The following is a 22,655-nucleotide window of genomic DNA, read 5'->3' on the forward strand; positions in this document are numbered from 1 at the left end:
ATGCAATGGGTGTAGGAGCTAAAAAGAGGTCAAAGAACTTTTAATGCAAGGGGTATGGGAGCTAAAAAGAGGTCAAAGAACTTCTAATGCTAGAGGTGTGGGAGCTAAAAAGAAGTAAAAAAACTTCTAATGCTAGAGGTGTGGGAGCTAAAAAGAGGTCAAAGAAATTTTAATGCTAGAAGCGTGGGAGCTAAAAGAGGTCAAAGAACTTCTAACGCTAGAGGTGTGGGAGCTAAAAAGAGGTCAAAGTACTTCTAATGCTAGAGGTGTGTGAGCTAAAAAGAGGTCAAAGAACTTAAAGTGCAAGGGTGTGGGAGCTAAAAAGTGGTCAAAGAACTTCTAATGCTAGGGGTGTGGGAGCTGAAAAGTGGTCAAAGAACTTCTAATGCAAAGGGTGGGGGAGCTAAAAAGTGGTCAAAGAACTTCTAATGCAAGTGGTGTGGGAGCTAAAAAGAGGTCAAAAAACTTCTAATGCAAGGGGTGTGGGAGCTAAGAAGAGGTCAAAGAACTTCTAATGCAAGGGGTTTGGGAGCGAAAAAGAGGTCAAAGAACTTCTAGTGCAAGGGGTGTAGTAGCTAAAAAGTGGTCAAAGAACTTCTAATGCAAGGGGTTTGGGAGCTAAAACGAGGTCAAAGAACTTCTAATGCAAGGGGTGTGGGAGCTAAAAAGAGGTCAAAGAACTTCTAATGCAAGGAGTGGGGGAGCTATAAAGAGGTCAAAGAACTTCTAATGCAAGGGGTGGGGGAGCTAAAAAGAGGTCAAAGAACTTCTAATGCAAGGGGTTTGGGAGCTAAAAAGGGGTCAAAGAACTTCTAATGCAAGAGGTGTGGGAGCTAAAAAGAGGTCAAAGCACTTCTAATGCAAGGAGTGTGGGAGCTAAAAAGGGGTCAAAGAACTTCTAATGCAAGGGGTGGGGGAGCTAAAAAGAGGTAAAAAAAACTTCTAATGTAAGGGGTGGGGAGCTAAAAATTGGTCAAAGAACTTCTAATGCAAGTGGTGTGGGAGCAAAAAAGAGGTCAAAGAACTTCTAATGCAAGGGGTGTGGGAGCTAAGAAGAGGTCAAAGAACTTCTAATGCAAGGGGTTTGGGAGCTAAAAAGAGGTCAAAGAACTTCTAGTGCAAGGGGTGTAGTAGCTAAAAAGTGGTCAAAGAACTTCTAATGCAAGGGGTTTGGGAGCTAAAACGAGGTCAAAGAACTTCTAATGCAAGGGGTGTGGGAGCTAAAAAGGGGTCAAAGAACTTTTAATGCAATGGTGTGGGAGCTAAAAAGAGGTCAAAGAACTTCTAATGCAAGGAGTGGGGGAGCTATAAAGAGGTCAAAGAACTTCTAATGTAAGTGGTGGGGGAGCTATAAAGAGGTCAAAGAACTTCTAATGCAAGGGGTGGGGGAGCTAAAAAGAGGTCAAAGAACTTCTAATGCAAGGGGTGTGGGAGCTAAAAAGGGGTCAAAGAACTTCTAATGCTAGAGGTGTGGGAGCTAAAAAGAAGTCAAAGAACTTCTAATGCTAGAGGTGTGGGAGCTAAAAAGAGGTCAAAGAACTTCTAATGCTAGAAGCGTGGGAGCTAAAAAGAGGTCAAAGAACTTCTAATGCTAGAGGTGTGGGAGCAAAAAAGAGGTCAAAGAACTTCTAATGCAAGGGGTTTGGGAGCTAAGAAGAGGTCAAAGAACTTCTAATGCAAGGGGTTTGGGAGCTAAAAAGAGGTCAAAGAACTTCTAGTGCAAGGGGTGTAGTAGCTAAAAAGTGGTCAAAGAACTTCTAATGCAAGGGGTGGGGGAGCTATAAAGAGGTCAAAGAACTTCCAATGCAAGGGGTGGGGGAGCTAAAAAGAGGTCAAAGAACTTCTAATGCAAGGGGTGTGGGAGCTAAAAAGGGGTCAAAGAACTTCTAATGCTAGAGGTGTGGGAGCTAAAAAGAAGTCAAAGAACTTCTAATGCTAGAGGTGTGGGAGCTATAAAGAGGTCAAAGAACTTCTAATGCTAGAAGCGTGGGAGCTAAAAAGAGGTCAAAGAACTTCTAATGCTAGAGGTGTGGGAGCAAAAAAGAGGTCAAAGAACTTCTAATGCAAGGGGTGTGGGAGCTAAAAAGAGGTCAAAGTACTTCTAATGCAAGAGGTGGGGGAGCTGAAAAGGGGTCAAAGAACTTCTAATATAAGGGGTGTGGGAGCTAAAAAGAAGTCAAAGAACTTCTAATGCAAGAGGTGGGGGAGCTAAAAAGGGGTCAAAGAACTTCTAATGCAAGGGGTGTAGGAGCTAAAATGAGGTCAAAGAACTTCTAATGCAAGGGGTTTGGGAGCTAAAAAGGGGTCAAAGAACTTCTAATGCAAGAGGTGTGGGAGCTAAAAAGAGGTCAAAGAACTTCTAATACAAGGGGTGTGGGAGCTAAGAAGAGGTCAAAGAAATTCTAATGCAAGGGGTGTAGGAGCTGAAAAGAGGTCAAAGAACTTCTAATGCAAAGTGTGTGGGAGCTAAAAAGAGGTCAAAGAACTTCTATTGCTAGAGGTGTGGGAGCTAAAAAGAAGTCAAAGAACTTCTAATGCTAGAGGTGTGGGAGCTAAAAAGAGGTCAAAGAACTTCTAATGCTAGAAGCGTGGGAGCTAAAAAGAGGTCAAAGAACTTCTAATGCTAGAGGTGTGGGAGCTAAAAAGAGGTCAAAGTACTTTTAATGCTAGATGTGTGGGAGCTAAAAAGAGGTCAAAGAACTTCTAATGCTAGAGGTGTGGGAGCTAAAAATAGGTCGAAGAACTTCTAATGCAAGGGGCGGGGAGCTAAAAAAAGGGCAAAAAACTTCTAATGCAAGGGGTGGAGAAGCTAAAAAGAGGTCAAAAAGCTTCTAATGCAAGGGGTGTGGGAGCTAAAAAGAGGTCGAAGAACTTCTAATGCAAGGGGCGGGGGAGCTAAAAAAAGGACAAAAAACTTCTGATGCAAAGGGTGGGGAAGCTAAAAAGAGGTCAAAGAGCTTCTAATGCAAGGGGTGGGGGAGCTAAAAAGAGGTCAAAGAACTTCTAATGCAAGGGGTGTGGGAGCTAAGAAGAGGTCAAAGAACTTCTAATGCAAGGGGTGTAGGAGCTAAAAAGAGGTCAAAGAACTTTTAATGCAAGGGGTATGGGAGCTAAAAAGAGGTCAAAGAACTTCTAATGCTAGAGGTGTGGGAGCTAAAAAGAAGTCAAAGAACATCTAATGCTAGAGGTGTGGGAGCTAAAAAGAGGTCAAAGAACTTCTAATGCTAGAAGCGTGGGAGCTAGGTCAAAGAACTCCTTATGCTAGAGGTGTGGGAGCTAAAAAGAGGTCAAAGTACTTCTAATGCTAGAGGTGTGGTAGCTAAAAAGAGGTCAAAGAACTTCTAGTGCAAGGGGTGTGGGAGCTAAAAAGTGGTCAAAGAACTTCTAATGCTAGGGGTGTGGGAGCTGAAAAGTGGTCAAAGAACTTCTAATGCAAAGGGTGGGGGAGCTAAAAAGTGGACAAAGAACTTCTAATGCAAGTGGTGTGGGAGCTAAAAAGAGGTCAAAGAACTTCTAATGCAAGGGGTGTGGGAGCTAAGAAGAGGTCAAAGAACTTCTAATGAAAGGGGTTTGGGAGCGAATAAGAGGTCAAAGAACTTTTAATGCAATGGTGTGGGAGCTAAAAAGAGGTCAAAGAACTTCTAATGCAAGGAGTGGGGGAGCTATAAAGAGGTCAAAGAACTTCTAATGCAAGGGGTGGGGGAGCTAAAAAGAGGTCAAAGAACTTCTAATGCAAGGGGTGTGGGAGCTAAAAAGGGGTCAAAGAACTTCTAATGAAAGAGGTGTGGGAGCTAAAAAGAGGTCAAAGCACTTCTAATGCAAGGAGTGTGGGAGCTAAAAAGGGGTCAAAGAACTTCTAATGCAAGGGGTGGGGGAGCTGAAAAGAGGTAAAAAAAACTTCTAATGCAAGGGGTGGGGGAGCTAAAAATTGGTCAAAGAACTTCTAATGCAAGTGGTGTGGGAGCAAAAAAGATGTCAAAGAACTTCTAATGCAAGGGGTGTGGGAGCTAAGAAGAGGTCAAAGAACTTCTAATGCAAGGGGTTTGGGAGCTAAAAACAGGTCAAAGAACTTCTAGTGCAAAGGGTGTAGTAGCTAAAAAGTGGTCAAAGAACTTCTCATGCAAGGGGTTTGGGAGCTAAAACGAGGTCAAAGAACTTCTAATGCAAGGGGTGTGGGAGCTAAAAAGGGGTCAAAGAACTTTTAATGCAATGGTGTGGGAGCTAAAAAGAGGTCAAAGAACTTCTAATGCAAGGAGTGGGGGAGCTATAAAGAGGTCAAAGAACTTCTAATGCAAGGGGTGGGGGAGCTAAAAAGAGGTCAAAGAACTTCTAATGCAAGGGGTGTGGGAGCTAAAAAGGGGTCAAAGAACTTCTAATGCAAGAGGTGTGGGAGCTGAAAAGAAGTCAAAGCACTTCTAATGCAAGGAGTGTGGGAGCTAAAAAGGGATCAAAGAACTTCTAATGCAAGGGGTGGAGGAGCTAAAAAGAGGTAAAAAAAACTTCTAATGCAAGGGGTGTGGGAGCTAAAAAGAGGTCAAAGTACTTCTAATGCAAGAGGTGGGGGAGCTGAAAAGGGGTCAAAGAACTTCTAATATAAGGGGTGTGGGAGCTAAAAAGAAGTCAAAGAACTTCTAATGCAAGATTTGGGGGAGCTAAAAAGGGGTCAAAGAACTTCTAATGCAAGGGGTGTAGGAGCTAAAATGAGGTCAAAGAACTTCTAATGCAAGGGGTTTGGGAGCTAAAAAGGGGTCAAAGAACTTCTAATGCAAGAGGTGTGGGAGCTAAAAAGAGGTCAAAGAACTTCTAATACAAGGGGTGTGGGAGCTAAGAAGAGGTCAAAGAACTTCTAATGCAAGGGGTGTAGGAGCTGAAAAGAGGTCAAAGAACTTCTAATGCTTAGTGTGTGGGAGCTAAAAAGAGGTCGAAGAGCTTCTAATGCTAGAGGTGTGGGAGCTAAAAAAAGTTAAAGAACTTCTAATGCTAGAGGTTTGGGAGCTAAAAAGAGGTCAAAGAACTTCTAATGCTAGAAGCGTGGGAGCTAAAAAGAGGTCAAAGTACTTCTAATGCTAGATGTGTGGGAAAGCTAAAAAGAAGTCAAAGAACTTCTAATGCTAGAGGTGTGGGAGCTAAAAATAGGTCGAAGAACTTCTAATGCAAGGGGCGGGGGAGCTAAAAAAAGGACAAAAAACTAATAATGCAAGGGGTGGGGAAGCTAAAAAGAGGTCAAAGAGCTTCTAATGCAAGGGGTGTGGGAGGTAAAAAGAGGTCGAAGAACTTCTAATGCAAGGGGCGGGGAGCTAAAAAAAGGACAAAAAATTTCTGATGCAAGGAGTTGGGAAGCTAAAAAGAGGTCAAAGAGCTTCTAATGAGAGGGGTGGGGGAGCTAAAAAGAGGTCAAAGAACTTCTAATGCAAGGGGTGTGGGAGCTAAGAAGAGGTCAAAGAACTTCTAATGCAAGGGGTGTAGGAGCTAAAAAGAGGTCAAAGAACTTTTAATGCAAGGGGTATGGGAGCTAAAAAGAGGTCAAAGAACTTCTAATGCTAGAGATGTGGGAGCTAAAAAGAAGTCAAAGAACTTCTAATGCTAGAGGTGTGGGAGCTAAAAAGAGGTCAAAGAACTTCTAATGCTAGAAGCGTGGGAGCTAAAAAGAGGTCAAAGAACTTCTAATGCTAGAGGTGTGGGAGCTAAAAAGAGGTCAAAGTACTTCTAATGCTAGAGGTGTGGGAGCTAAAAAGAGGTCAAAGAACTTCTAGTGCAAGGGGTATGGGAACTAAAAAGTGGTCAAAGAACTTCTAATGCTAAGGGTATGGGAGCTGAAAAGTGGTCAAAGAACTTCTAATGCAAAGGGTGGGGGAGCTAAAAAGTGGTCAAAGAACTTTTAATGCAAGTGGTGTGGGAGCTAAAAAGAGGTCAAAGAACTTCTAATGCAAGGGGTGTGGGAGCTAAGAAGAGGTCAAAGAACTTCTAATGCAAGGGGTTTGGGAGCGAAAAAGAGGTCAAAGAACTTCTAATGCAAGGGGTGTAGTAGCTAAAAAGTGATCAAAGAACTTCTATTGCAAGGGGTTTGGGAGCTAAAAAGAAGTCAAAGAACTTCTAATGCACGGGGTGTGGGAGCTAAAAAGGGGTCAAAGAACTTCTAATGCAATGGTGTGGGAGCTAAAAAGGGCTCAAAGAACTTCTAATGCAATGGCGTGCAAGCTAAAACGGGGTCAAAGAACTTCTAATGCAATGGTGTGGGAGCTAAAAAGAGGCCAAAGAACTTCTAATGGTAGAGGAGTGGGAGCTAAAAAGAGGTCAAAGAACTTCTAATGCTAGAGGTCTGGGAGCTAAAAAGTGGTCAAAGAACTCCCAATGCTAGAGGTGTGGTAGCTATAAAGAGGTCAAAAAACTTCTAATGCTAGAGGTGTGGGAGCTAAAAAGAGGTCAAAGAACTTCTAATAATAGAGGTGTGGGAGCTAAAAAGAGGTCAAAGAACTTCTGATACTAGAGGTGTTGGAGCTAAAAAGAGGTCAAAGAACCTCTAATGCTAGATGTGTGGGAGCTAAAAAGGGGTAAAAAAAAACTTCTAATGCAAGGGGTGTGGGAGCTAAAAAGTGGTCAAAGAACTTCTAATGCAAGGGGTGTGTGAGCTAAAAAGCGGTCAAAGAACTTCTAATGCAAGGGGTGTGGGAGCTAAAAAGTGGTCAAAGAACTTCTAATGCAAGTAGTGTGGGAGCTAAAAGGAGGTCAAAGAACTTCTAATGCAAGGGGTGAGGGAGCTAAGAAGAGGTCAAAGAACTTCTAATGCAATGGGTTTGGGAGCCAAAAAGAGGTCAAAGAACTTCTAATGAGAGGGGTTTGGGAGCTAAAAAGTGGTCAAAGAACTTCTAATGCAAGGGGTTTGGGACCTAAAAAGAGGCCAAAGAACTTCTAATGCAAGGGGTGTGGGAACTAAAAATTGGTCAAAGAACTTCTAATGCAAGGGGTGTGGGAGCTAAAAAGAGGTCAAAGACCTTCTAATGCAAGGGGTGGGGGAACTAAAGAGGTCAAAGAACTTCTAATTCAAGGGGTGGGGGAGCTAAAAAGAGGTCAAAGAACTTCTAATGCAAGGGGTGTGAGAGCTAAAAAGGGGTCAAAGAACTTCTAATGCAAGAGGTGTGGTAGCTAAAAAGAGGTCAAAGCACTTCTAATGCAAGAGGTGGTAGAGCTGAAAAGGGGTCAAAGAACTTCTAATGCAAGGGGTGGGGGAGCTAAAAAGAGGTCAAAGAACTTCTAATGCAAGGGGTGTGGGAGCTAAAAAGGGGTCAAAGAACTTTTAATGCAAGAGGTGGGGGAGATGAAAAGGGGTCAAAGAACTTCTAATGCAAGGGGTGTAGGAGCTAAAAAGAGGTCAAAGAACTTCTAATGCAAGGGGTGTTGGAGCTAAAAAGGGGTCAAAGAAATCTAATGCAAGAGGTGTGGGAGCTAAAAAGAGCTCAAAGAACTTTTAATGCAAGTTGTGGGGGAGCTAAAAAGGGGTCAAATAACTTCTAATGCAAGGGGTGTGGGAGCTAAAAAGAGGTCAAAAAACTTCTAATGCAATGGGCGGGGGAGCTAAAAAAAGGACAAAAAACATCTAATGCAAGGGGTGTAGGAGCTAAAAAGAGGTCAAAGAACTTCTAATGCAAGGGGTGGGGGAGCTGAAGAAAGGTCAGAGAACTTCTAATACAAGGGGTGGGGGAGCTGAAAAGAGGTCAAAGAACTTCTAATGCAAAGGGTGTAGAAGCTAAAAAGAGGTCAAAGAACTTCTAATGCTAGAAGTGTGGGAGCTAAAAAGAGGTCAAAGAACTTCCAATGGAAGTGGTGGGGGAGCTAAAAAGAGGTCAAAGAACTTCTAATGCAAGGGGTGTAGGAGCTAAAAAGAGGTCAAAGAACTTCTAATGCAAGGGGTGTGGGAGTTAAAAAGAGGTTAAAGAACTTCTAATGCAAGGGAAGGGGAATTTAAAAAGAGGTCAAAGAACTTCTAATGCAATGGTGAGGGAGCTAAAAAGAGGTCAAAGAACTTGCAATGCAAGGGGTTTGGGAGCTAAAAAGTGGTCAAAGAACTTCTAATGGAAGGGGTGTGGGAGCTAAAAAGAGGTCAAAGTACTTTTAATGCAAGGGGGGGGAAAGCTAAAAAGAGGTAAAAGAATTTCTAATGCAATGGTGTGGGAGCTAAAAAGAGGTCAAAGAACTTCTAATGCAAGGGGTGTGGGAACTAAAAAGAGGTCGAAGAACTTCTAATGCAAGGGGTGGGGAAGCTAAAAAGAGGTCAAAGAACTTCCAATGCAATGGTGTGGGAGCTAAAAAGAGGTCAAAGAACTTCTAATGCAAGGGGTGAGGGAGCTAAAAAGAGGTTAAAGAACTTCTAGTGCAAGGGTTGTAGGAGCTAAAAAGAGGTCAAAGAACTTCCAATGCGAGGGGTTTGGGAGCTAAAAAGAGTTCAAAGAACTTCTAATGCAAGGGGTGTGGGAGCTAAAAAGAGGTCAAAGAACTTCTAATGCAAGGGGTTTGGGAGCTAAAAAGAGGTCAAAGAGCTTCTAATGCAAGGGGTGGGGAAGCTAAAAAGAGGTCAAAAAACTTCTAATGCAATGGTGTGGGAGCTAAAAAGAGGTCAAATAACTCCTAATGCAAGGGGTGTAGGAGCTAAAAAGAGGTCAAAGAACTTCTAATGCAAGGGGTGTGGGAGTTAAAAAGAGGTTAAAGAACTTCTAATGCAAGGGAAGGGGAATTTAAAAAGAGGTCAAAGAACTTCTAATGCAATGGTGAGGGAGCTAAAAAGAGGTCAAAGAACTTGCAATGCAAGGGGTTTGGGAGCTAAAAAGAGGTCAAAGAACTTCTAATGGAAGGGGTGTGGGAGCTAAAAAGAGGTCAAAGTACTTTTAATGCAAGGGGTGGGAAAGCTAAAAAGAGGTCAAAGAATTTCTAATGCAATGGTGTGGGAGCTAAAAAGAGGTCAAAGAACTTCTAATGCAAGGGGTGTGGGAACTAAAAAGAGGTCGAAGAACTTCTAATGCAAGGGGTGGGGAAGCTAAAAAGAGGTCAAAGAACTTCCAATGCAATGGTGTGGGAGCTAAAAAGAGGTCAAAGAACTTCTAATGCAAGGGGTGAGGGAGCTAAAACGAGGTTAAAGAACTTCTAGTGCAAGGGTTGTAGGAGCTAAAAAGAGGTCAAAGAACTTCCAATGCGAGGGGTTTGGGAGCTAAAAAGAGTTCAAAGAACTTCTAATGCAAGGGGTGTGGGAGCTAAAAAGAGGTCAAAGAACTTCTAATGCAAGGTTTTTGGGAGCTAAAAAGAGGTCAAAGAGCTTCTAATGCAAGGGGTGGGGAAGCTAAAAAGAGGTCAAAAAACTTCTAATGCAATGGTGTGGGAGCTAAAAAGAGGTCAAATAACTTCTAATGCAAGGGGTGTAGGAGCTAAAAAGAGGTCAAAGAACTTTTAATGCAAGGGGTTTGGGAGCTAAAAAGAAGTTAAAGAACTTCTAATGCAAGGTGTGTTGGAGCTAAAAAGAGGTCAAAGAACTTCTAATGGGAGTGGTGTGGGAGATAAAAAGGGGTTAAAGAATTTTTAATGCAAGGGGTGTAGGAACTAAAAAGAGGTCAAAGAACTTCTAATGCAAGGTGTGTGGGAGCTAAAAAGGGGTCAAAGAACTTCTAATGCAAGAGGTGTGGGAGCTAAAAAGAGGTCAAAGAACTTCTAATGCTAGAGGTGTGGGAGCTAAAAAGGGGTCAAAGAACTTCTAATGCAAAAGGTGTGGTAGTTAAAAAGGGGTCAAAGCACTTCTAGTGCAAGAGGTGAGGGAGCTAAAAACGGGTCTAAGAACTTCTAATGCAAGGGGTGGGGGAGCTAAAAAGGGGTCAAAGAACTTCTAATGCAAGAGGTGGGTGAGATAAAAAGGGGTCAAAGAACTTCTAATGCAAGGGGTGTGGAGATAAAATGAGGTCAAAGAACTTCTAATGCAAGAGGTTGGGGAGCTAAAAAGGGGTCAAAGAACTCCTAATGTAAGGGGTGGGGAAGCTAAAAAGAGGTCAAAGAACTTCTAATGCAAGGGGTGTGGGAGCTAAAAAGGGGTCAAAGAACTTCTAATGCAAGAGGTGTGGGAGCTAAAAAGAGGTCAAAGAACTTCTAATGCAAGAGGTGGGGGAGCTAAAAAGGGGTCAAAGAACTTCTAATGCAAGGGGTGTGGGAGCTAAAAAGAGGTCAAAGAACTTCTAATGCAAGGGGCGGGGGAGCTAAAAAAAAGGACAAAAAACTTTTAATGCAAGGGGTGTAGGAGCTAAAAAGAGGTCAAAGAATTTCTAATGCAAGGGGTGGGGAAGCTGAAGAGAGGTCAAAGAACTTCTAATGCAAGGGGTGGGGGAGCTAAAAAGAGGTCAAAGAACTTCTAATGCAAAGGGTGTAGGAGCTAAAAAGAGGTCAAAGAACTTCTAATGCTAGAGGTGTGGGAGCTAAAAAGAGGTCAAAGAACTTCTAATGGAAGTGGTGGGGGAGCTAAATAGAGGTCAAAGAACTTCTAAAGCAAGGGGTGTAGGAGCTAAAAAAGGTAAAAAAAACTTCTAATGCAAGGGGTGGGGAGGCTAAAAAGATGTCAAAGACCTTCTAATGCAATGGTGTGGGAGCTAAAAAGAGGTCAAAGAACTTCTAATGCAAGTGGTTTGGGAGCTAAAAAGAGGTCAAAGAACTTCTAATGAAAGGGGTGTGGGAGCTAAAAAGAGGTCAAAGTACTTTTAATGCAAGGGGTGTGGAAGCTAAAAAGAGGTCAAAGAACTTCTAATGCAATAGTGTGTGAACTAAAAAGGGGTCAAAGAACTTCTAATGCAAGGGGTGTTGGAACTAAAAAGAGGTCGAAGAACTTTTAATGCAAGGGGTGGGGAAGCTAAAAAGAGGTCAAAGAACTTCCAATGCAATGGTTTGGGAGCTAAAAAGAGGTCAAAGAACTTCTAATGCAAGGGGTTTGGGAGCTAAAAAGAGGTTAAAGAACTTCTATTGCAAGGGTTGTGGGAGCTAAAAAGAGGCCAAAGTACTTCTAATGCAAGGGGTGTGGGAGCTGAAAAGAGGTCAAAGAACTTCTAATGCAAGGGGTGTGGGAGCTAAAAAGAGGTCAAAGAACTTCTAATGCAATGGTGTGGGAGCTAAAAAGAGGTCAAAGAACTTCTAATGCAAGGGTTGTAGGAGCTAAAAAGAGGTCAAAGAACTTTTAGTGCAAGGGGTTTGGGAGCTAAAGAGAAGTTAAAGAACTTCTAATGCAAGGGGTGTGGGAGCTAAAAAGAGGTCAATGAACTTCTAATGGAAGTGGTGGGGGAGATAAAAAGGGGTCAAAGAACTTTTAATGCAAGGGGTGTAGGAGCTAAAAAGAGGTCAAAGAACTTTTAATGAAGGTGTGTGGGAGCTAAAAAGGGGTCAAAGAACTTCTAATGCAAGAGGTGTGGGAGATAAAAAGAGGTCAAAGAACTTCTAATGCAAGAGGTGGGGGAGCTAAAAAGGGGTCAAAGAACTTCTAATGCAAGGGGTGTGGGAGCTAAAAAGAGGTCGAAGAACTTCTAATGCAAGGGGCGGGGGAGCTAAAAAAAAGAACAAAGAACTTCTAATGCAAGGGGTGTGGGAGCTAAAAAGAGGTCAAAGAACTTCTAATGCAAGGGGTGGGGGAGCTGAAAAGAGGTCAAAGAACTTCTAATGCAAGAGGTGGGGGAGCTAAAAAGAGGTAAAAAAACTTCTAATGCAAGGGGTGTAGGAGCTAAAAAGAGGTCAAAGAACTTCTAATGCAAGGGGTTTGGGAGCCAAAAAGAGGTCAAAGAACTTCTAATGCAAGGGGTGTAGGAGCTACTAAAAAGAGGTCAAAGAACTTCTAATGCAAGGGGAGTAGGAGCTAAAAAAAAGGTAAAAAAAACTTCTAATGCAAGGAGTGTAGGAGCTAAAAAGAGGTCAAAGAACTTCTAATGCAAGAGGTGGGGGAGCTAAAAAGAGGTCAAAGAACTTCTAATGCAAGGGGTGTGGGAGCTAAAAAGAGGTCAAAGAACTTCTAATGCAATGGTGTGGGAGCTAAAAAAGAGGTCAAAGAACTTTTAATGCAAGGGGCTTAGGAGCTAAAAAGAGGTCAAAGAACTTTTAATGCAAGGGGTTTGGGAGCTAAAAAGAAGTTAAAGAACTTCTAATGGAAGTGGTGGGGAAGCTAAAAAGATGTCAAAGAACATCTAATGCAAGGAGTGTAGGAGCTCAAAAGAGGTAAAAAAACTTCTTATGCAAGGGGTGTTGGATCCAAAAAGAGGTCAAAGAACTTCTAATGCAAGGGGTGGGGGATAGATGTCGCCAGCGAGGCTTTGGGGAAGGGGCGGCGGCGTCTGTGTTCTTTCTGATGCGTAAACTTAATTAAATACAAGTAAAAACAGGGCATTAAATACGTATTATATATACTAAACTCTTTCTTATATTGACAGCACAAATGAAATCTTACACGTTCCAACATGTAACTAAGCGCTCAACACGAGTCAACCTTTTACTTCTGCTTGGAGGATATCCTCGCAAGTAAAAGGTAAACATTATGAATATGGAAAGAAAGATTTGCTTATACTTCTACCTTTTGCTTTAGATAATTACCTTCATAATGGAAAGAAAGATTTGCTTATACTTCTACCTTTTGCTTTAGAGAATTACCTTGTACTTCTACCTTATGCTTACAAGGATATCCTTCATTTTTATGAATACCTCCCATTGAGAAACCTCTTCGAGAATTAAGCTCTATATTTATTGTGGATTTAAATACTAGGCTGTCAATATAACATCTTTTCCTAGACTAAAATCTTAAGTTTAGTATAGGTATCAGCTTTCATGTTTACAACTTACTGGCATAGAATAGAATAGGATTGGTGATTTGACAAAAATATATCTAGGAAAAGTAAGTGTAGTACTTCAAGCAGAGAAATTATAGTTGTTAACAAATATGCCAATTTGTATGCATGCATTTTATTACTTCTGATCTGTTTTAGAAATACAAATAAAATACATATTGCTAATATTTTCAATAAGTTGCTGAAGATTTTATGGTCAGATTAGTAAACCATGTGTAATTTTATGCATTTACTGTTATCAAAAATAATAATTGAATACAACATATCACTTTATATTAGCCTTATTGTGCAGCTGAACAATCCTTTAGAAACTCCACGGAAGAAGGAAAATCTTTTTAGTCATTGTGACAGCATATGCTGTATATCTTTGTTTATTTTCGCGTGCATTCTACAATCAACAGTTAGTGACTTCTTTTACTTTTGATTGTGATCAGGTGATCTCAACCTGCCGTTATCGAAAATATCCGCACATACGAATAGGAGAGTATTGTTTATATAATTTCTTTACAAATTCAAAACATTTTATTAATGGATATTACAATAGCACCAGTATTTTACAGCCTATCATAGTTTCCATACAACTTTACTGTATTGATAATGTACTTTAGTGTATATCAGAGTAATATACACTATAGTATCAGCAAATGTTGTAAGATAGTAACAACAATGTCACACTGAATTTGGTGTTATGATTGATTGATTTTAGGTTTTCTGGCATCCTGACACTTCCATGTTGTGAGTTGTCTTACCTTGTACTGAAACTGTTTTAATGATGTACAATTACCTCTGAAAAGTAAAATGAACTACAATACTGTCATAGAATCCATATAAAAATGTAGTGCAAATACAGTGGGTTACTTAGTGTGTTAGTCAACCGTTTATAGGCAGTGGTCTGTGTTTCAAGGGGTTATGAGTAGATCTATCCTAGGGCACCAAGTATTCGCGGATGTCTCTGTTATCTAACCCCCGTGAATAAGGAGGGCCGATTGTAATTTTCAACGTTGTTAAGACTTCCCTCCAGACATTCTCAGAGAAAGGTCTTACATCGAATCAATCATGATGAAAGTGAACATGCGCTTATTGGCTAAGTGGACCACCAATGCCCTTCTTTCAGAAGATTTCACTGTATAGGGCACCCATGATTACCTCGGTCTCGATTGGAGTACGATCGGAGAAATTTTGAACGTTAGATTACCCCCAAATTAATATCAGAAGATTATTCGCATGTTAATGCTGAAAGGAAAGTGACTTGTCTCCTTTTTACAAAATGGGAATCTATCTGTTTAATTCAACCAGTCACTTTCTTAGGCAAACTTTTTATTCTGAAATTTTAGATGTCAGACAGGGACTGATATTTCCCCCTTAACTCTGAATTTATTCATGATCTCGAGAAATTTATAGAACTTTGCTATTAACTGTATCACCTTTTGTTTTCGCTAAACCTTATACCTTTCTCTTCCCCCCTTTATTCCGAGAATTGTAATCTTTGATTTCTATTTACTTCGTGTATGATTCAGTTTAGCTACCCTTCTCCTATTTCGTGTTTTTCTCTTGCATGATTTATTTTAGTTACCCTCTCCATTATCTATACTATCTATCGAGATTCTCTGTTTGTGTCGTCATGACAGGTAGATTTCTACAGTACAAATTAGCTGTCTGCATGAAATGGTTTTTATTTCCTTGAGCAGTGTATTTTAGGATAAATTATTTGCTGATCTTGAATATAATTTGTCCATTAGAATTTATATGTATTCTATTTATAGCTCTGCATAATTTTCAAGTCTGTTTGTTTAGGAATTTTATTGTCTGGCATGCACTTCCTCCGCCAATTTTCTTTCTTTAAATCAATTATTGTATATGCTAGAGTTAGGTTTTCTTCTTTGGTATATTCCTCTGGAGCCACAAGATTACTCCTTGTATTCTATATAGACACCGATTTAGTTGATTGTCGTCCACGTGTTTCATTTAAAAACCTTAATTCACGTGATAATCGAGTAATCCTTTGTCTAAGAATCCCGTTGTATTTTATGCCTTTTAACTAACCCCTTTCATTCACGGGATAACTGATGTTATTTATCGAATCCCTTTATGTTTTATATTCTGACTAACCCTTTGTTGTTGATCTTTGTGCTTTCTGCTAAGAAAACCTTACAAAGATAGTGTAATTTGTAAGAATGAAGATTGGAGATAGATGAAAGGAATCTCCAAATTTGTCATTTAACCCATTTTTGTCTATTTACCCTTATACCAATATGCTATTGAGTTTAAATTGATTTATCAGGTAAATTTCTATGTCAATTATATACTTATTTGGATTCCTTCTTCAGAGGCAATTAAAATTATTACATTCTCCAACCATATTGTTCAAACGATTTTTAGTTAAAAGAACTGATTCATAGATAGTTGATTGAAACATACAATGAAAATGATCTTTACCCTGTATAGGTGAAGTGAACAATCCTCATTCTAAAATTAGCATTGCAAGCCGATTTTAGGGTAAAGTTAAACATTACACTACTGTTCCCCCTCACCCTCTTGCATTACTATCCTTACATTTAGTTATTGTACAGCAGTCTCAGTTGTGGTTTACTATTCCAGTCTTGGTATAGCGCCTGAACACTGAGGTGGTACTAGTACTGACAAATTCAGTATATATAGTTAGGTTTTATTCTTTGGTATAATCCTCTGGAGCTGCAAGATTACTTCTTGTATTCTATATAGTCACCCATCAAGACTTTTGTTTCTACAGAGAAAGTTAACCTATTTTCTGATCAATATGACACCTCAAGACCAGTAGGCTTAGAAGGACGCATTGCCTTTTTTTTTTTTTTTTTTTTTTTTTTTTTTTTTTTTGAGACAGGTGAGTGTCTTCCCCCCTGCAAACTGCCCATTCAACCATGATAGGCTGTTTGTATTGCTGGGACAAGATCACGCTCCTTGGGACCCATAAAGCCCGTGCTCAGTGAATACTTCCCCTCTAGTGCATCCAGAAGAAGCCCCCTTGAAGCAGTAGCTGTGACAGGGTTCCCTTTATCGCGTCTTTGCTGAGTGCCAGGGAGTCTTAAGGACAGGTCTAAGAAACTAAGCACTGTCCTCTCCAAGTACCCAGACTGAACCGCACCTGAACCAGGGAATTGAAACTGTACGTAACTTAAATTGGTGACATCATATGACAAATATACCCCTTAGATAAGCAGATTCATTTAATTATAGATCCTTGTTTGGCTTAGAACACTCGGGCGTATGTGCAAAGTTTGTTTTAACTGTTATCTTGGTATTGGTAATCTTTTTGACGGTGTCCAATATTCAATTGATCGTTGTCCACGTGTTTGACTAAACCCCTTAATTCACAGGATAATCGAGTAGACCTTTGTGTAAGAGTTCTGTTGTATTTTATGCCTTTTAACTAACCCCTTTCCTTCACAGGGTAATCGATGTTATTTAGGGAATCCAATTACGTTTTATTTTCTGACTCGTTGATCTATGTGCATCCTGTTAAGGTTACCTTCTGAAGATAATCTAAATTATGAGAATTAAGAAATTATGCCGAAAAATTTGTCAGGCAACAAATGGTTATCTATAACAGGGGAATCATATTCTCAAACGAGATTATCAATTGTCCTTTCATATAATTTCTCAATCCATATTTTATTTCTGATGAGCCCACGTGCTTGACCTTTAAGACAGCGCAATAGGATTTTTTTTATTATTCCCCCGAGGAGTTTTTGAGGGATTCGTTGAGAGTTTAGTGAAATAGACTCCACCAGCCCATCCATCAAATTCTACAACCTTCAAAGAGAGGGGGCTCAAGGTTAGATGCGATGGAGACGTAAACCGTCCAGGGGTTTGCTTTAGGTGTGTGATTTTTAATAGGGTCAATGTCTGTCAAATGGGACATAATGTTACTGTAGGCAGTTTCAATCTGCTTGCATATGTAATAAGAATAGGGTAGTTTGCTATAAAAATGGGATGATTATAATGGGGTTTTTAAGCTGTTTTATATTTACTAAGTCTGTCCTTGATTCGTCCAATAAGGACTTTGAAATGTTCCAAATCTCGGAAGCAAGGGATTGAAGGACTACTTCTGTATCCTAGCAGAGAAACTTAAAATCTTCTGACTGTCTTTCAAGTTGCACAACTCACAGAATTGGCATTTCAGCATGTAGCTGCAGAGGTGCATTAAGGTTATGATCAGTGTCCACCATCTTGACTCGACTACAAGGGATGAAACGGATCTAGTCATTAAATGAAATTCCAATATAAAGGTAAGGGGGAACGTAAATACGACATACTAAACTCTTACATAGAGAATGACACAGGTAAAGGCTCACAGAAAGCGTATACAGGATGGTTAAAACACTTTCAATGAGGGAAGGTAAACTAAGAAGGGATATATGTGGGTAATGATAAAAGGTTAAATCGTAAATTGAGATAAATAGATGAAATAAACCAATGCTCATATAGCTCCCAGTAGACTTGTACACGATAAACATGCTTCATATGCTGATGTTCCGAAGAAAGTAAATTCATACTCGAGCTCTAGTATATGTCAGAACTTTCTGGTTACCTTGGTTACACAATTTTTTTAAGCTCCCGAAAGATACTGGAAATTACACCATAACACATTTCTCTACATAGTTTAAGTTTGGTCTTTGGACATTCTACAACCTGGGATAATTAAGCTGTAATTGAGTTAATAACTTTGAAATCTTGTTATTCGAAAGGTCAAAAGTAAAAAATCCGGCTTGAAGGGCCAACTGTCGGTAATTAATTTCATTGTAGAAAATATTTCCAGGAAGACCTCTCCATAACAGGTATCCAGATTCTAACCTGGGGATTGGAGTCACAATACTTCCGTGCCAACAGATCAGAAAACTACATTAAGTCGGTTTGTAATCCGTCTCACATTCAGTGGAAAAGTTTTATATTGGCTCCAGGCAATCTGGGTGTGTGGGCGTGTGTATAATACACCCCATTTGAGAGTGATGAACAATAGTTTAGGCGAAGACAATAATGCAAGAGTGCAAGTTAAATAACAATGCATAGGTTAAGTTGCTGTAAACCTTGCATGCGGGCCTCACTTTAGGATGAGGATTGTTCACTTCAACAGCGCGGAAAAATGTAAGATACACTTATAATCTTATGTTTACAACCAAACCATTTGAGATTTAAAGTTCCTTCAACTAGAAAATAATCTTCTGGATAAAATAGTTTGCGACGTAAATATTTTGGTTTCCATAAAACAACCGAAGGAGTTTATATGATTATTTTTAAGACTGTATTCCAGATAATTCGATTTTGACTCTTGATACCATTTTGTTATATAATAAAAATCAGGAAAAGGAGTTTAGTTAAAATGAATTATCACGTTATGCATTTATTCACAAAATTTATACAATCTTTGCTTGGCTAACTTACCAAAATGTGTAAGGCTAAGTGATGAAAAAACTGGTTCATAAGCAAAGAGCTAACCATAAAGGGAAATATAATGGGAATAACTGACACAAGATCAGTGGAACACGTGGTTATTCCATAAAGAAAAGGCTAGTCAAATAGTACATGAAATGAAACGAAATTAACCTTTTGGCACCAAATGACCATTAAAGCTACAAAACAAATGAAATAAAACGCAATTAACCTTTGACAATAAATGACCATTAAGGTTATACAAAATTCCACCCACACGCCTGAATGTTAATAGCTAGATAAAACAGTAACATACTAGAATAAATATAACTAGGACATTCATTTAACTAAGGGGGAATGTGGCCACATAGCTACTTTTATCGATTCGCGTGGTCAGAGATGTCTTACTGTCGGGTGATGCTCAAGTTTTTTAAAGTTCCAGTTAACAAGGTTTCTGGTCATTAAGTTGTCGTTAGGCACGCGTCCCATTGAATATGATCATTTTTCAGTGAGGACGCCATTCCATATGTTAAAGGGGTTCTTCGGTTCACAGAATGAAAGAGGATATCGTTGGTAGTTATCTAGGTCGGGGCAATGGGCTAACTCCGCTTGTCTCACGACCGTGGCTGAAGTGCAAGGGACAGTTTAAACTGGACCTATATATATATATATATATATATTGTATATATATATATATATATATATTGTATATATATATATATATATATGTATATATATATATACATATATATACTGTATATATATATATATATACACACAGTATATATATATATATATATATACTCTAGCTAGAGTTATTGGGTCCTTTGACTGGTCATAGAGTACTACATTGGATCCCTCTCTCTGGTTATAGCTCATTTTGTCTGCCTACACATACGCCGAATAGTCTGGCCTATTCTTTCCACATTTACCTCTGTCCTCATACACATTGCAACACAGATTGCCAAACAATTCTTCTGCACTCAAGGGGTTATCTACTCACTGCACTGTAATTATTCAGTGGCTACTTACATCTTGGTAAGGGTAGAAGAGACGCTTTAGCTAAAGTAAGCATCTCTTCTAGGAGAAGGACACTCCAAAATCAAATCAAAGCCATAGTCTCTGTACCATAGCCTTCCACTGTCTTGCTCTATCTTATTTCTCTTCCTCATGTTTTTTTTTTTTATTTTATATACATTATATATGAAAGACCTAATTTATTGTTGTTACTGTTCTTGAAATATTTTATTTTGATTGATTATTACTTCTCTTGTAGTTTGCTTATTTCCTTGTTTCCTTTCCTCACTGGGCTATTTTTCCCTGTCGGAGCACTTGGGCTTATAGTATTTTGCTTTTCCAACTAGAGTTATAGCTTAGCTTGTAATGGTATATATAATACCATCTCCTCCTACGCCGATTGATGCAAAGGACCTCATTAAATATACATACATACATGTATATAGAAATATATATATATGTATATATATATATATATATATACATATATACATGTGCATATATATATATATATATGTATGTATATATATATGCATATATATATATATATATACAATATATATATATATATATATACACACAATATATATATATATATATATATTATATGTGTGAGTGTGCGTATGTATGTATGTATGTATGTATTGTATAAAGTGTGTGTATAGATATGTTTGCATATTTAAGCTACATGTATTCTAAGCTAAAGTGGTAAACATAAAAGTTTGCAACTTACTCGTAAGTTCGAACGTCCCATAATCTGACAGTCCCATCAAAGGATGCCGTATAAAGGAACAAACCAGAACGATCTCCTCCAACATTAATGACAGCTCCATGATGTCCAGATAGTGAAGTAATACATTCCCCTGAAATCATATTACATTTTTTTTTTACTGCAAATTCCTTAAAATTCTATCAATCAATGTTAAGTGAGCACTACTATAATATTTTGTAAAATGGGTGATACATTTACTTGAAAAATGGGATTTGTAAAATTTCCCGTATATACTGTAGTTTTGAAATTTATATCAATTAAAGTGAGAGTTGATCGGATTTATATGACGTTTCGTTCTGTTCCAAATTTATTGTACACTTATCTCATTTTCCTATTGATTTCCTATTTAACCTCAAGTTTAATGATACAATATCTGAAAATAAAATTTTTAATAAAAACTGAATCGCCATAAGCCTTTTTTTCTCTCACACGTGTTCTTGCAACGAACGATGTATTTCATTTATGAACCAATACTCAATCGATTATTTTAGTGTTCATTATACGGTCTTTTAAGACACATCTTTTGATATATTCTGGTTTCAAGACCAAGTTAATAAACTTCAGAAAGTACTGGAGCCAATTTTAATTGGAGAGCAAGCATTCATAAAACTTTTCTCCAAGGCATTAGGAAATCTTTACAAATATCTGGATCATTTGAATGCTTGCATTGTTTTGAAAGATACGATAGGTAAGTTTCATTTCAGTATTCAACTAACAAAGTAGAAGTGCCTTGAAAATCTTCAATGAAATCTGGTGAATGATATTCAATAAAGTTATAGAATTTATAGGAATACAGAGAGTAAACTGAACAAGTAATTGACATTTTATATTTCCCAATAAATTCAAGAACTTACCCATATGCAAATCCCATATCTTTGCTGTGGTATCCATACCACCAGTAAAGAGGAACTGTTTAGAGGTTGGAAGAGGTGATATGGTAGCCACAGGGCCTTCGTGACCTACCATGACAAGCTCACAACTCCCGTTATCCGTGTTCCAGGCCCGAAGACTGCCATCAAAACTGCAAGTCGCCACCAGTTCACTAATGTTGGGGGTGTGGTTAAACACGAAGAAAATGTGTTGTTAGAATAGCGTGAGAAATATTATAGACTTTATTCTAACTAAATATAATATGACATATTACATGACTTAGAGTTCCAGTAGTTTCACAATTGATTTTGAAATCAGGTGAATGTTACTTTAATTCAAGAATTTATGTTTAGACGAGGCTTTACATCATATATTCCTTTTTTTGCGGTTGAATCAATGAAATAGTTCTTTTAGATACATGACATGGTTATGCAAAACTCTCCCTTCTCTTTCAATTAGAGACCAGTTGTAATGCAACACTTGCTGGAGATCTTTCTTTATGGTTAAGGCTCAATATATCATATAAATTAGCTTTTCCAAAGTCAGCATTGGTCCCACCAGGTTTTAATTTCGAGTATTAAATTCCCTAATATTATCTGTATTCATATTGTGGAGCCCTGTATATTCTGGATGAATTTATATCAAAAGTAATTAGTGATTGACCAAAATTCGTATGATGTGATTTTTAAAGATAGTTTAGGCTACGCATAAAATATTCGTTCATTTCACTTTTAAAATGTATTTATTGGATGGTTGGTGAGTAAAGGAATGCCTACTGAAGCCAAAAATCAATGCTAGAAACTTGGATAACAATTTTTACCCGTAGAACAGCCCCCCCCCCAAAAAAAAAAAAAAAAAAAAAAACACTAATGCCTTAAAAGGATTCATTTGTCAGCTTTACAGTTAAGGCCATTATACAGTAGATATAAATATACTATTTAATGTAGATAGGTAACAGTTATTACTCACTCTTGTTTACCAATGAACGTTACATCAAAGACAACATCTTCATGTCCCTCCAGTTTTGCCACAATGCTTCCATCACATGTACGCCAGAGTCTACACTGCCGATCATAGCTTCCAGTGGCACACCTAAAGTACGACAATGGCATGAGAATTTAATTAACTGCTTTACATATGGTATTTATGTGAAGGTGGAGTAGATAACAGTAAATTAATTTTTTTCTCATTTATACTATAAATTACAATGTGAATGCTGGTAACTTACAATGTAGCATCTTTATTCAGTGCAACATTGGTGAGTGGAAGACTATGGGCCCGAATTTTCCTGTGACTGACGAATGTATTAGTTGTTGAAACCTGCAGTGCATTGACCAGGCGACCTACAAGTCTCTCCACACGGTTCCTTTGACCAGCAGCACAGGTCTCTTTTAATAAGATGCTGTTCACCACTTCCTTAACATCTGACCTGGTTGTTGTACAATTATAGATTAAAAGTCGTTAGCCCTATGTATTTGAGAGTTTGAGCTAGATTCTAATAACTGGAAATGTTTTTCCATATCTAGGAATGAACATTGATAATATTTTAAGAATTTAATAACAAAGTAGGCTAATTGTCTTTAGATAACGAAATGAGTTATAGTGGTAAAGCATTTTTTTATTGTAAAGTATATTTTGTTTTTGAAGTATGAGTAACACATCATGCTGAGTTGTCGAAAGACTGCATTCACGAAAGAAGATGTATTAAAACCACGAGAGGAAAAGTCAAAATAATTAATGGAGGTAGT

General features: G+C 38.7%; 1 protein-coding gene across 1 annotated transcript in view; it reads right to left on the reverse strand.

Moving 5' to 3' along the window:
• LOC137645377 (dynein assembly factor with WD repeat domains 1-like) overlaps nucleotides 1–22,655 on the reverse strand; it is a 79,132-nt gene that overhangs the window by 51,420 nt on the left and 5,057 nt on the right. Inside the window, exons 3-6 of the mRNA XM_068378185.1 lie at nucleotides 22,136–22,336; nucleotides 21,877–21,999; nucleotides 20,892–21,079; nucleotides 19,999–20,128 (exon numbers count right to left, since the gene is read on the reverse strand). Coding sequence (XP_068234286.1) covers nucleotides 19,999–20,128; nucleotides 20,892–21,079; nucleotides 21,877–21,999; nucleotides 22,136–22,336 — 642 coding nt within the window. The remainder of the gene's footprint in view (nucleotides 1–19,998; nucleotides 20,129–20,891; nucleotides 21,080–21,876; nucleotides 22,000–22,135; nucleotides 22,337–22,655) is intronic.

This window comes from Palaemon carinicauda, chromosome 8, assembly GCF_036898095.1.
Source record: "Palaemon carinicauda isolate YSFRI2023 chromosome 8, ASM3689809v2, whole genome shotgun sequence".
Classification (NCBI taxonomy): Eukaryota; Metazoa; Arthropoda; class Malacostraca; order Decapoda; family Palaemonidae; genus Palaemon; species Palaemon carinicauda.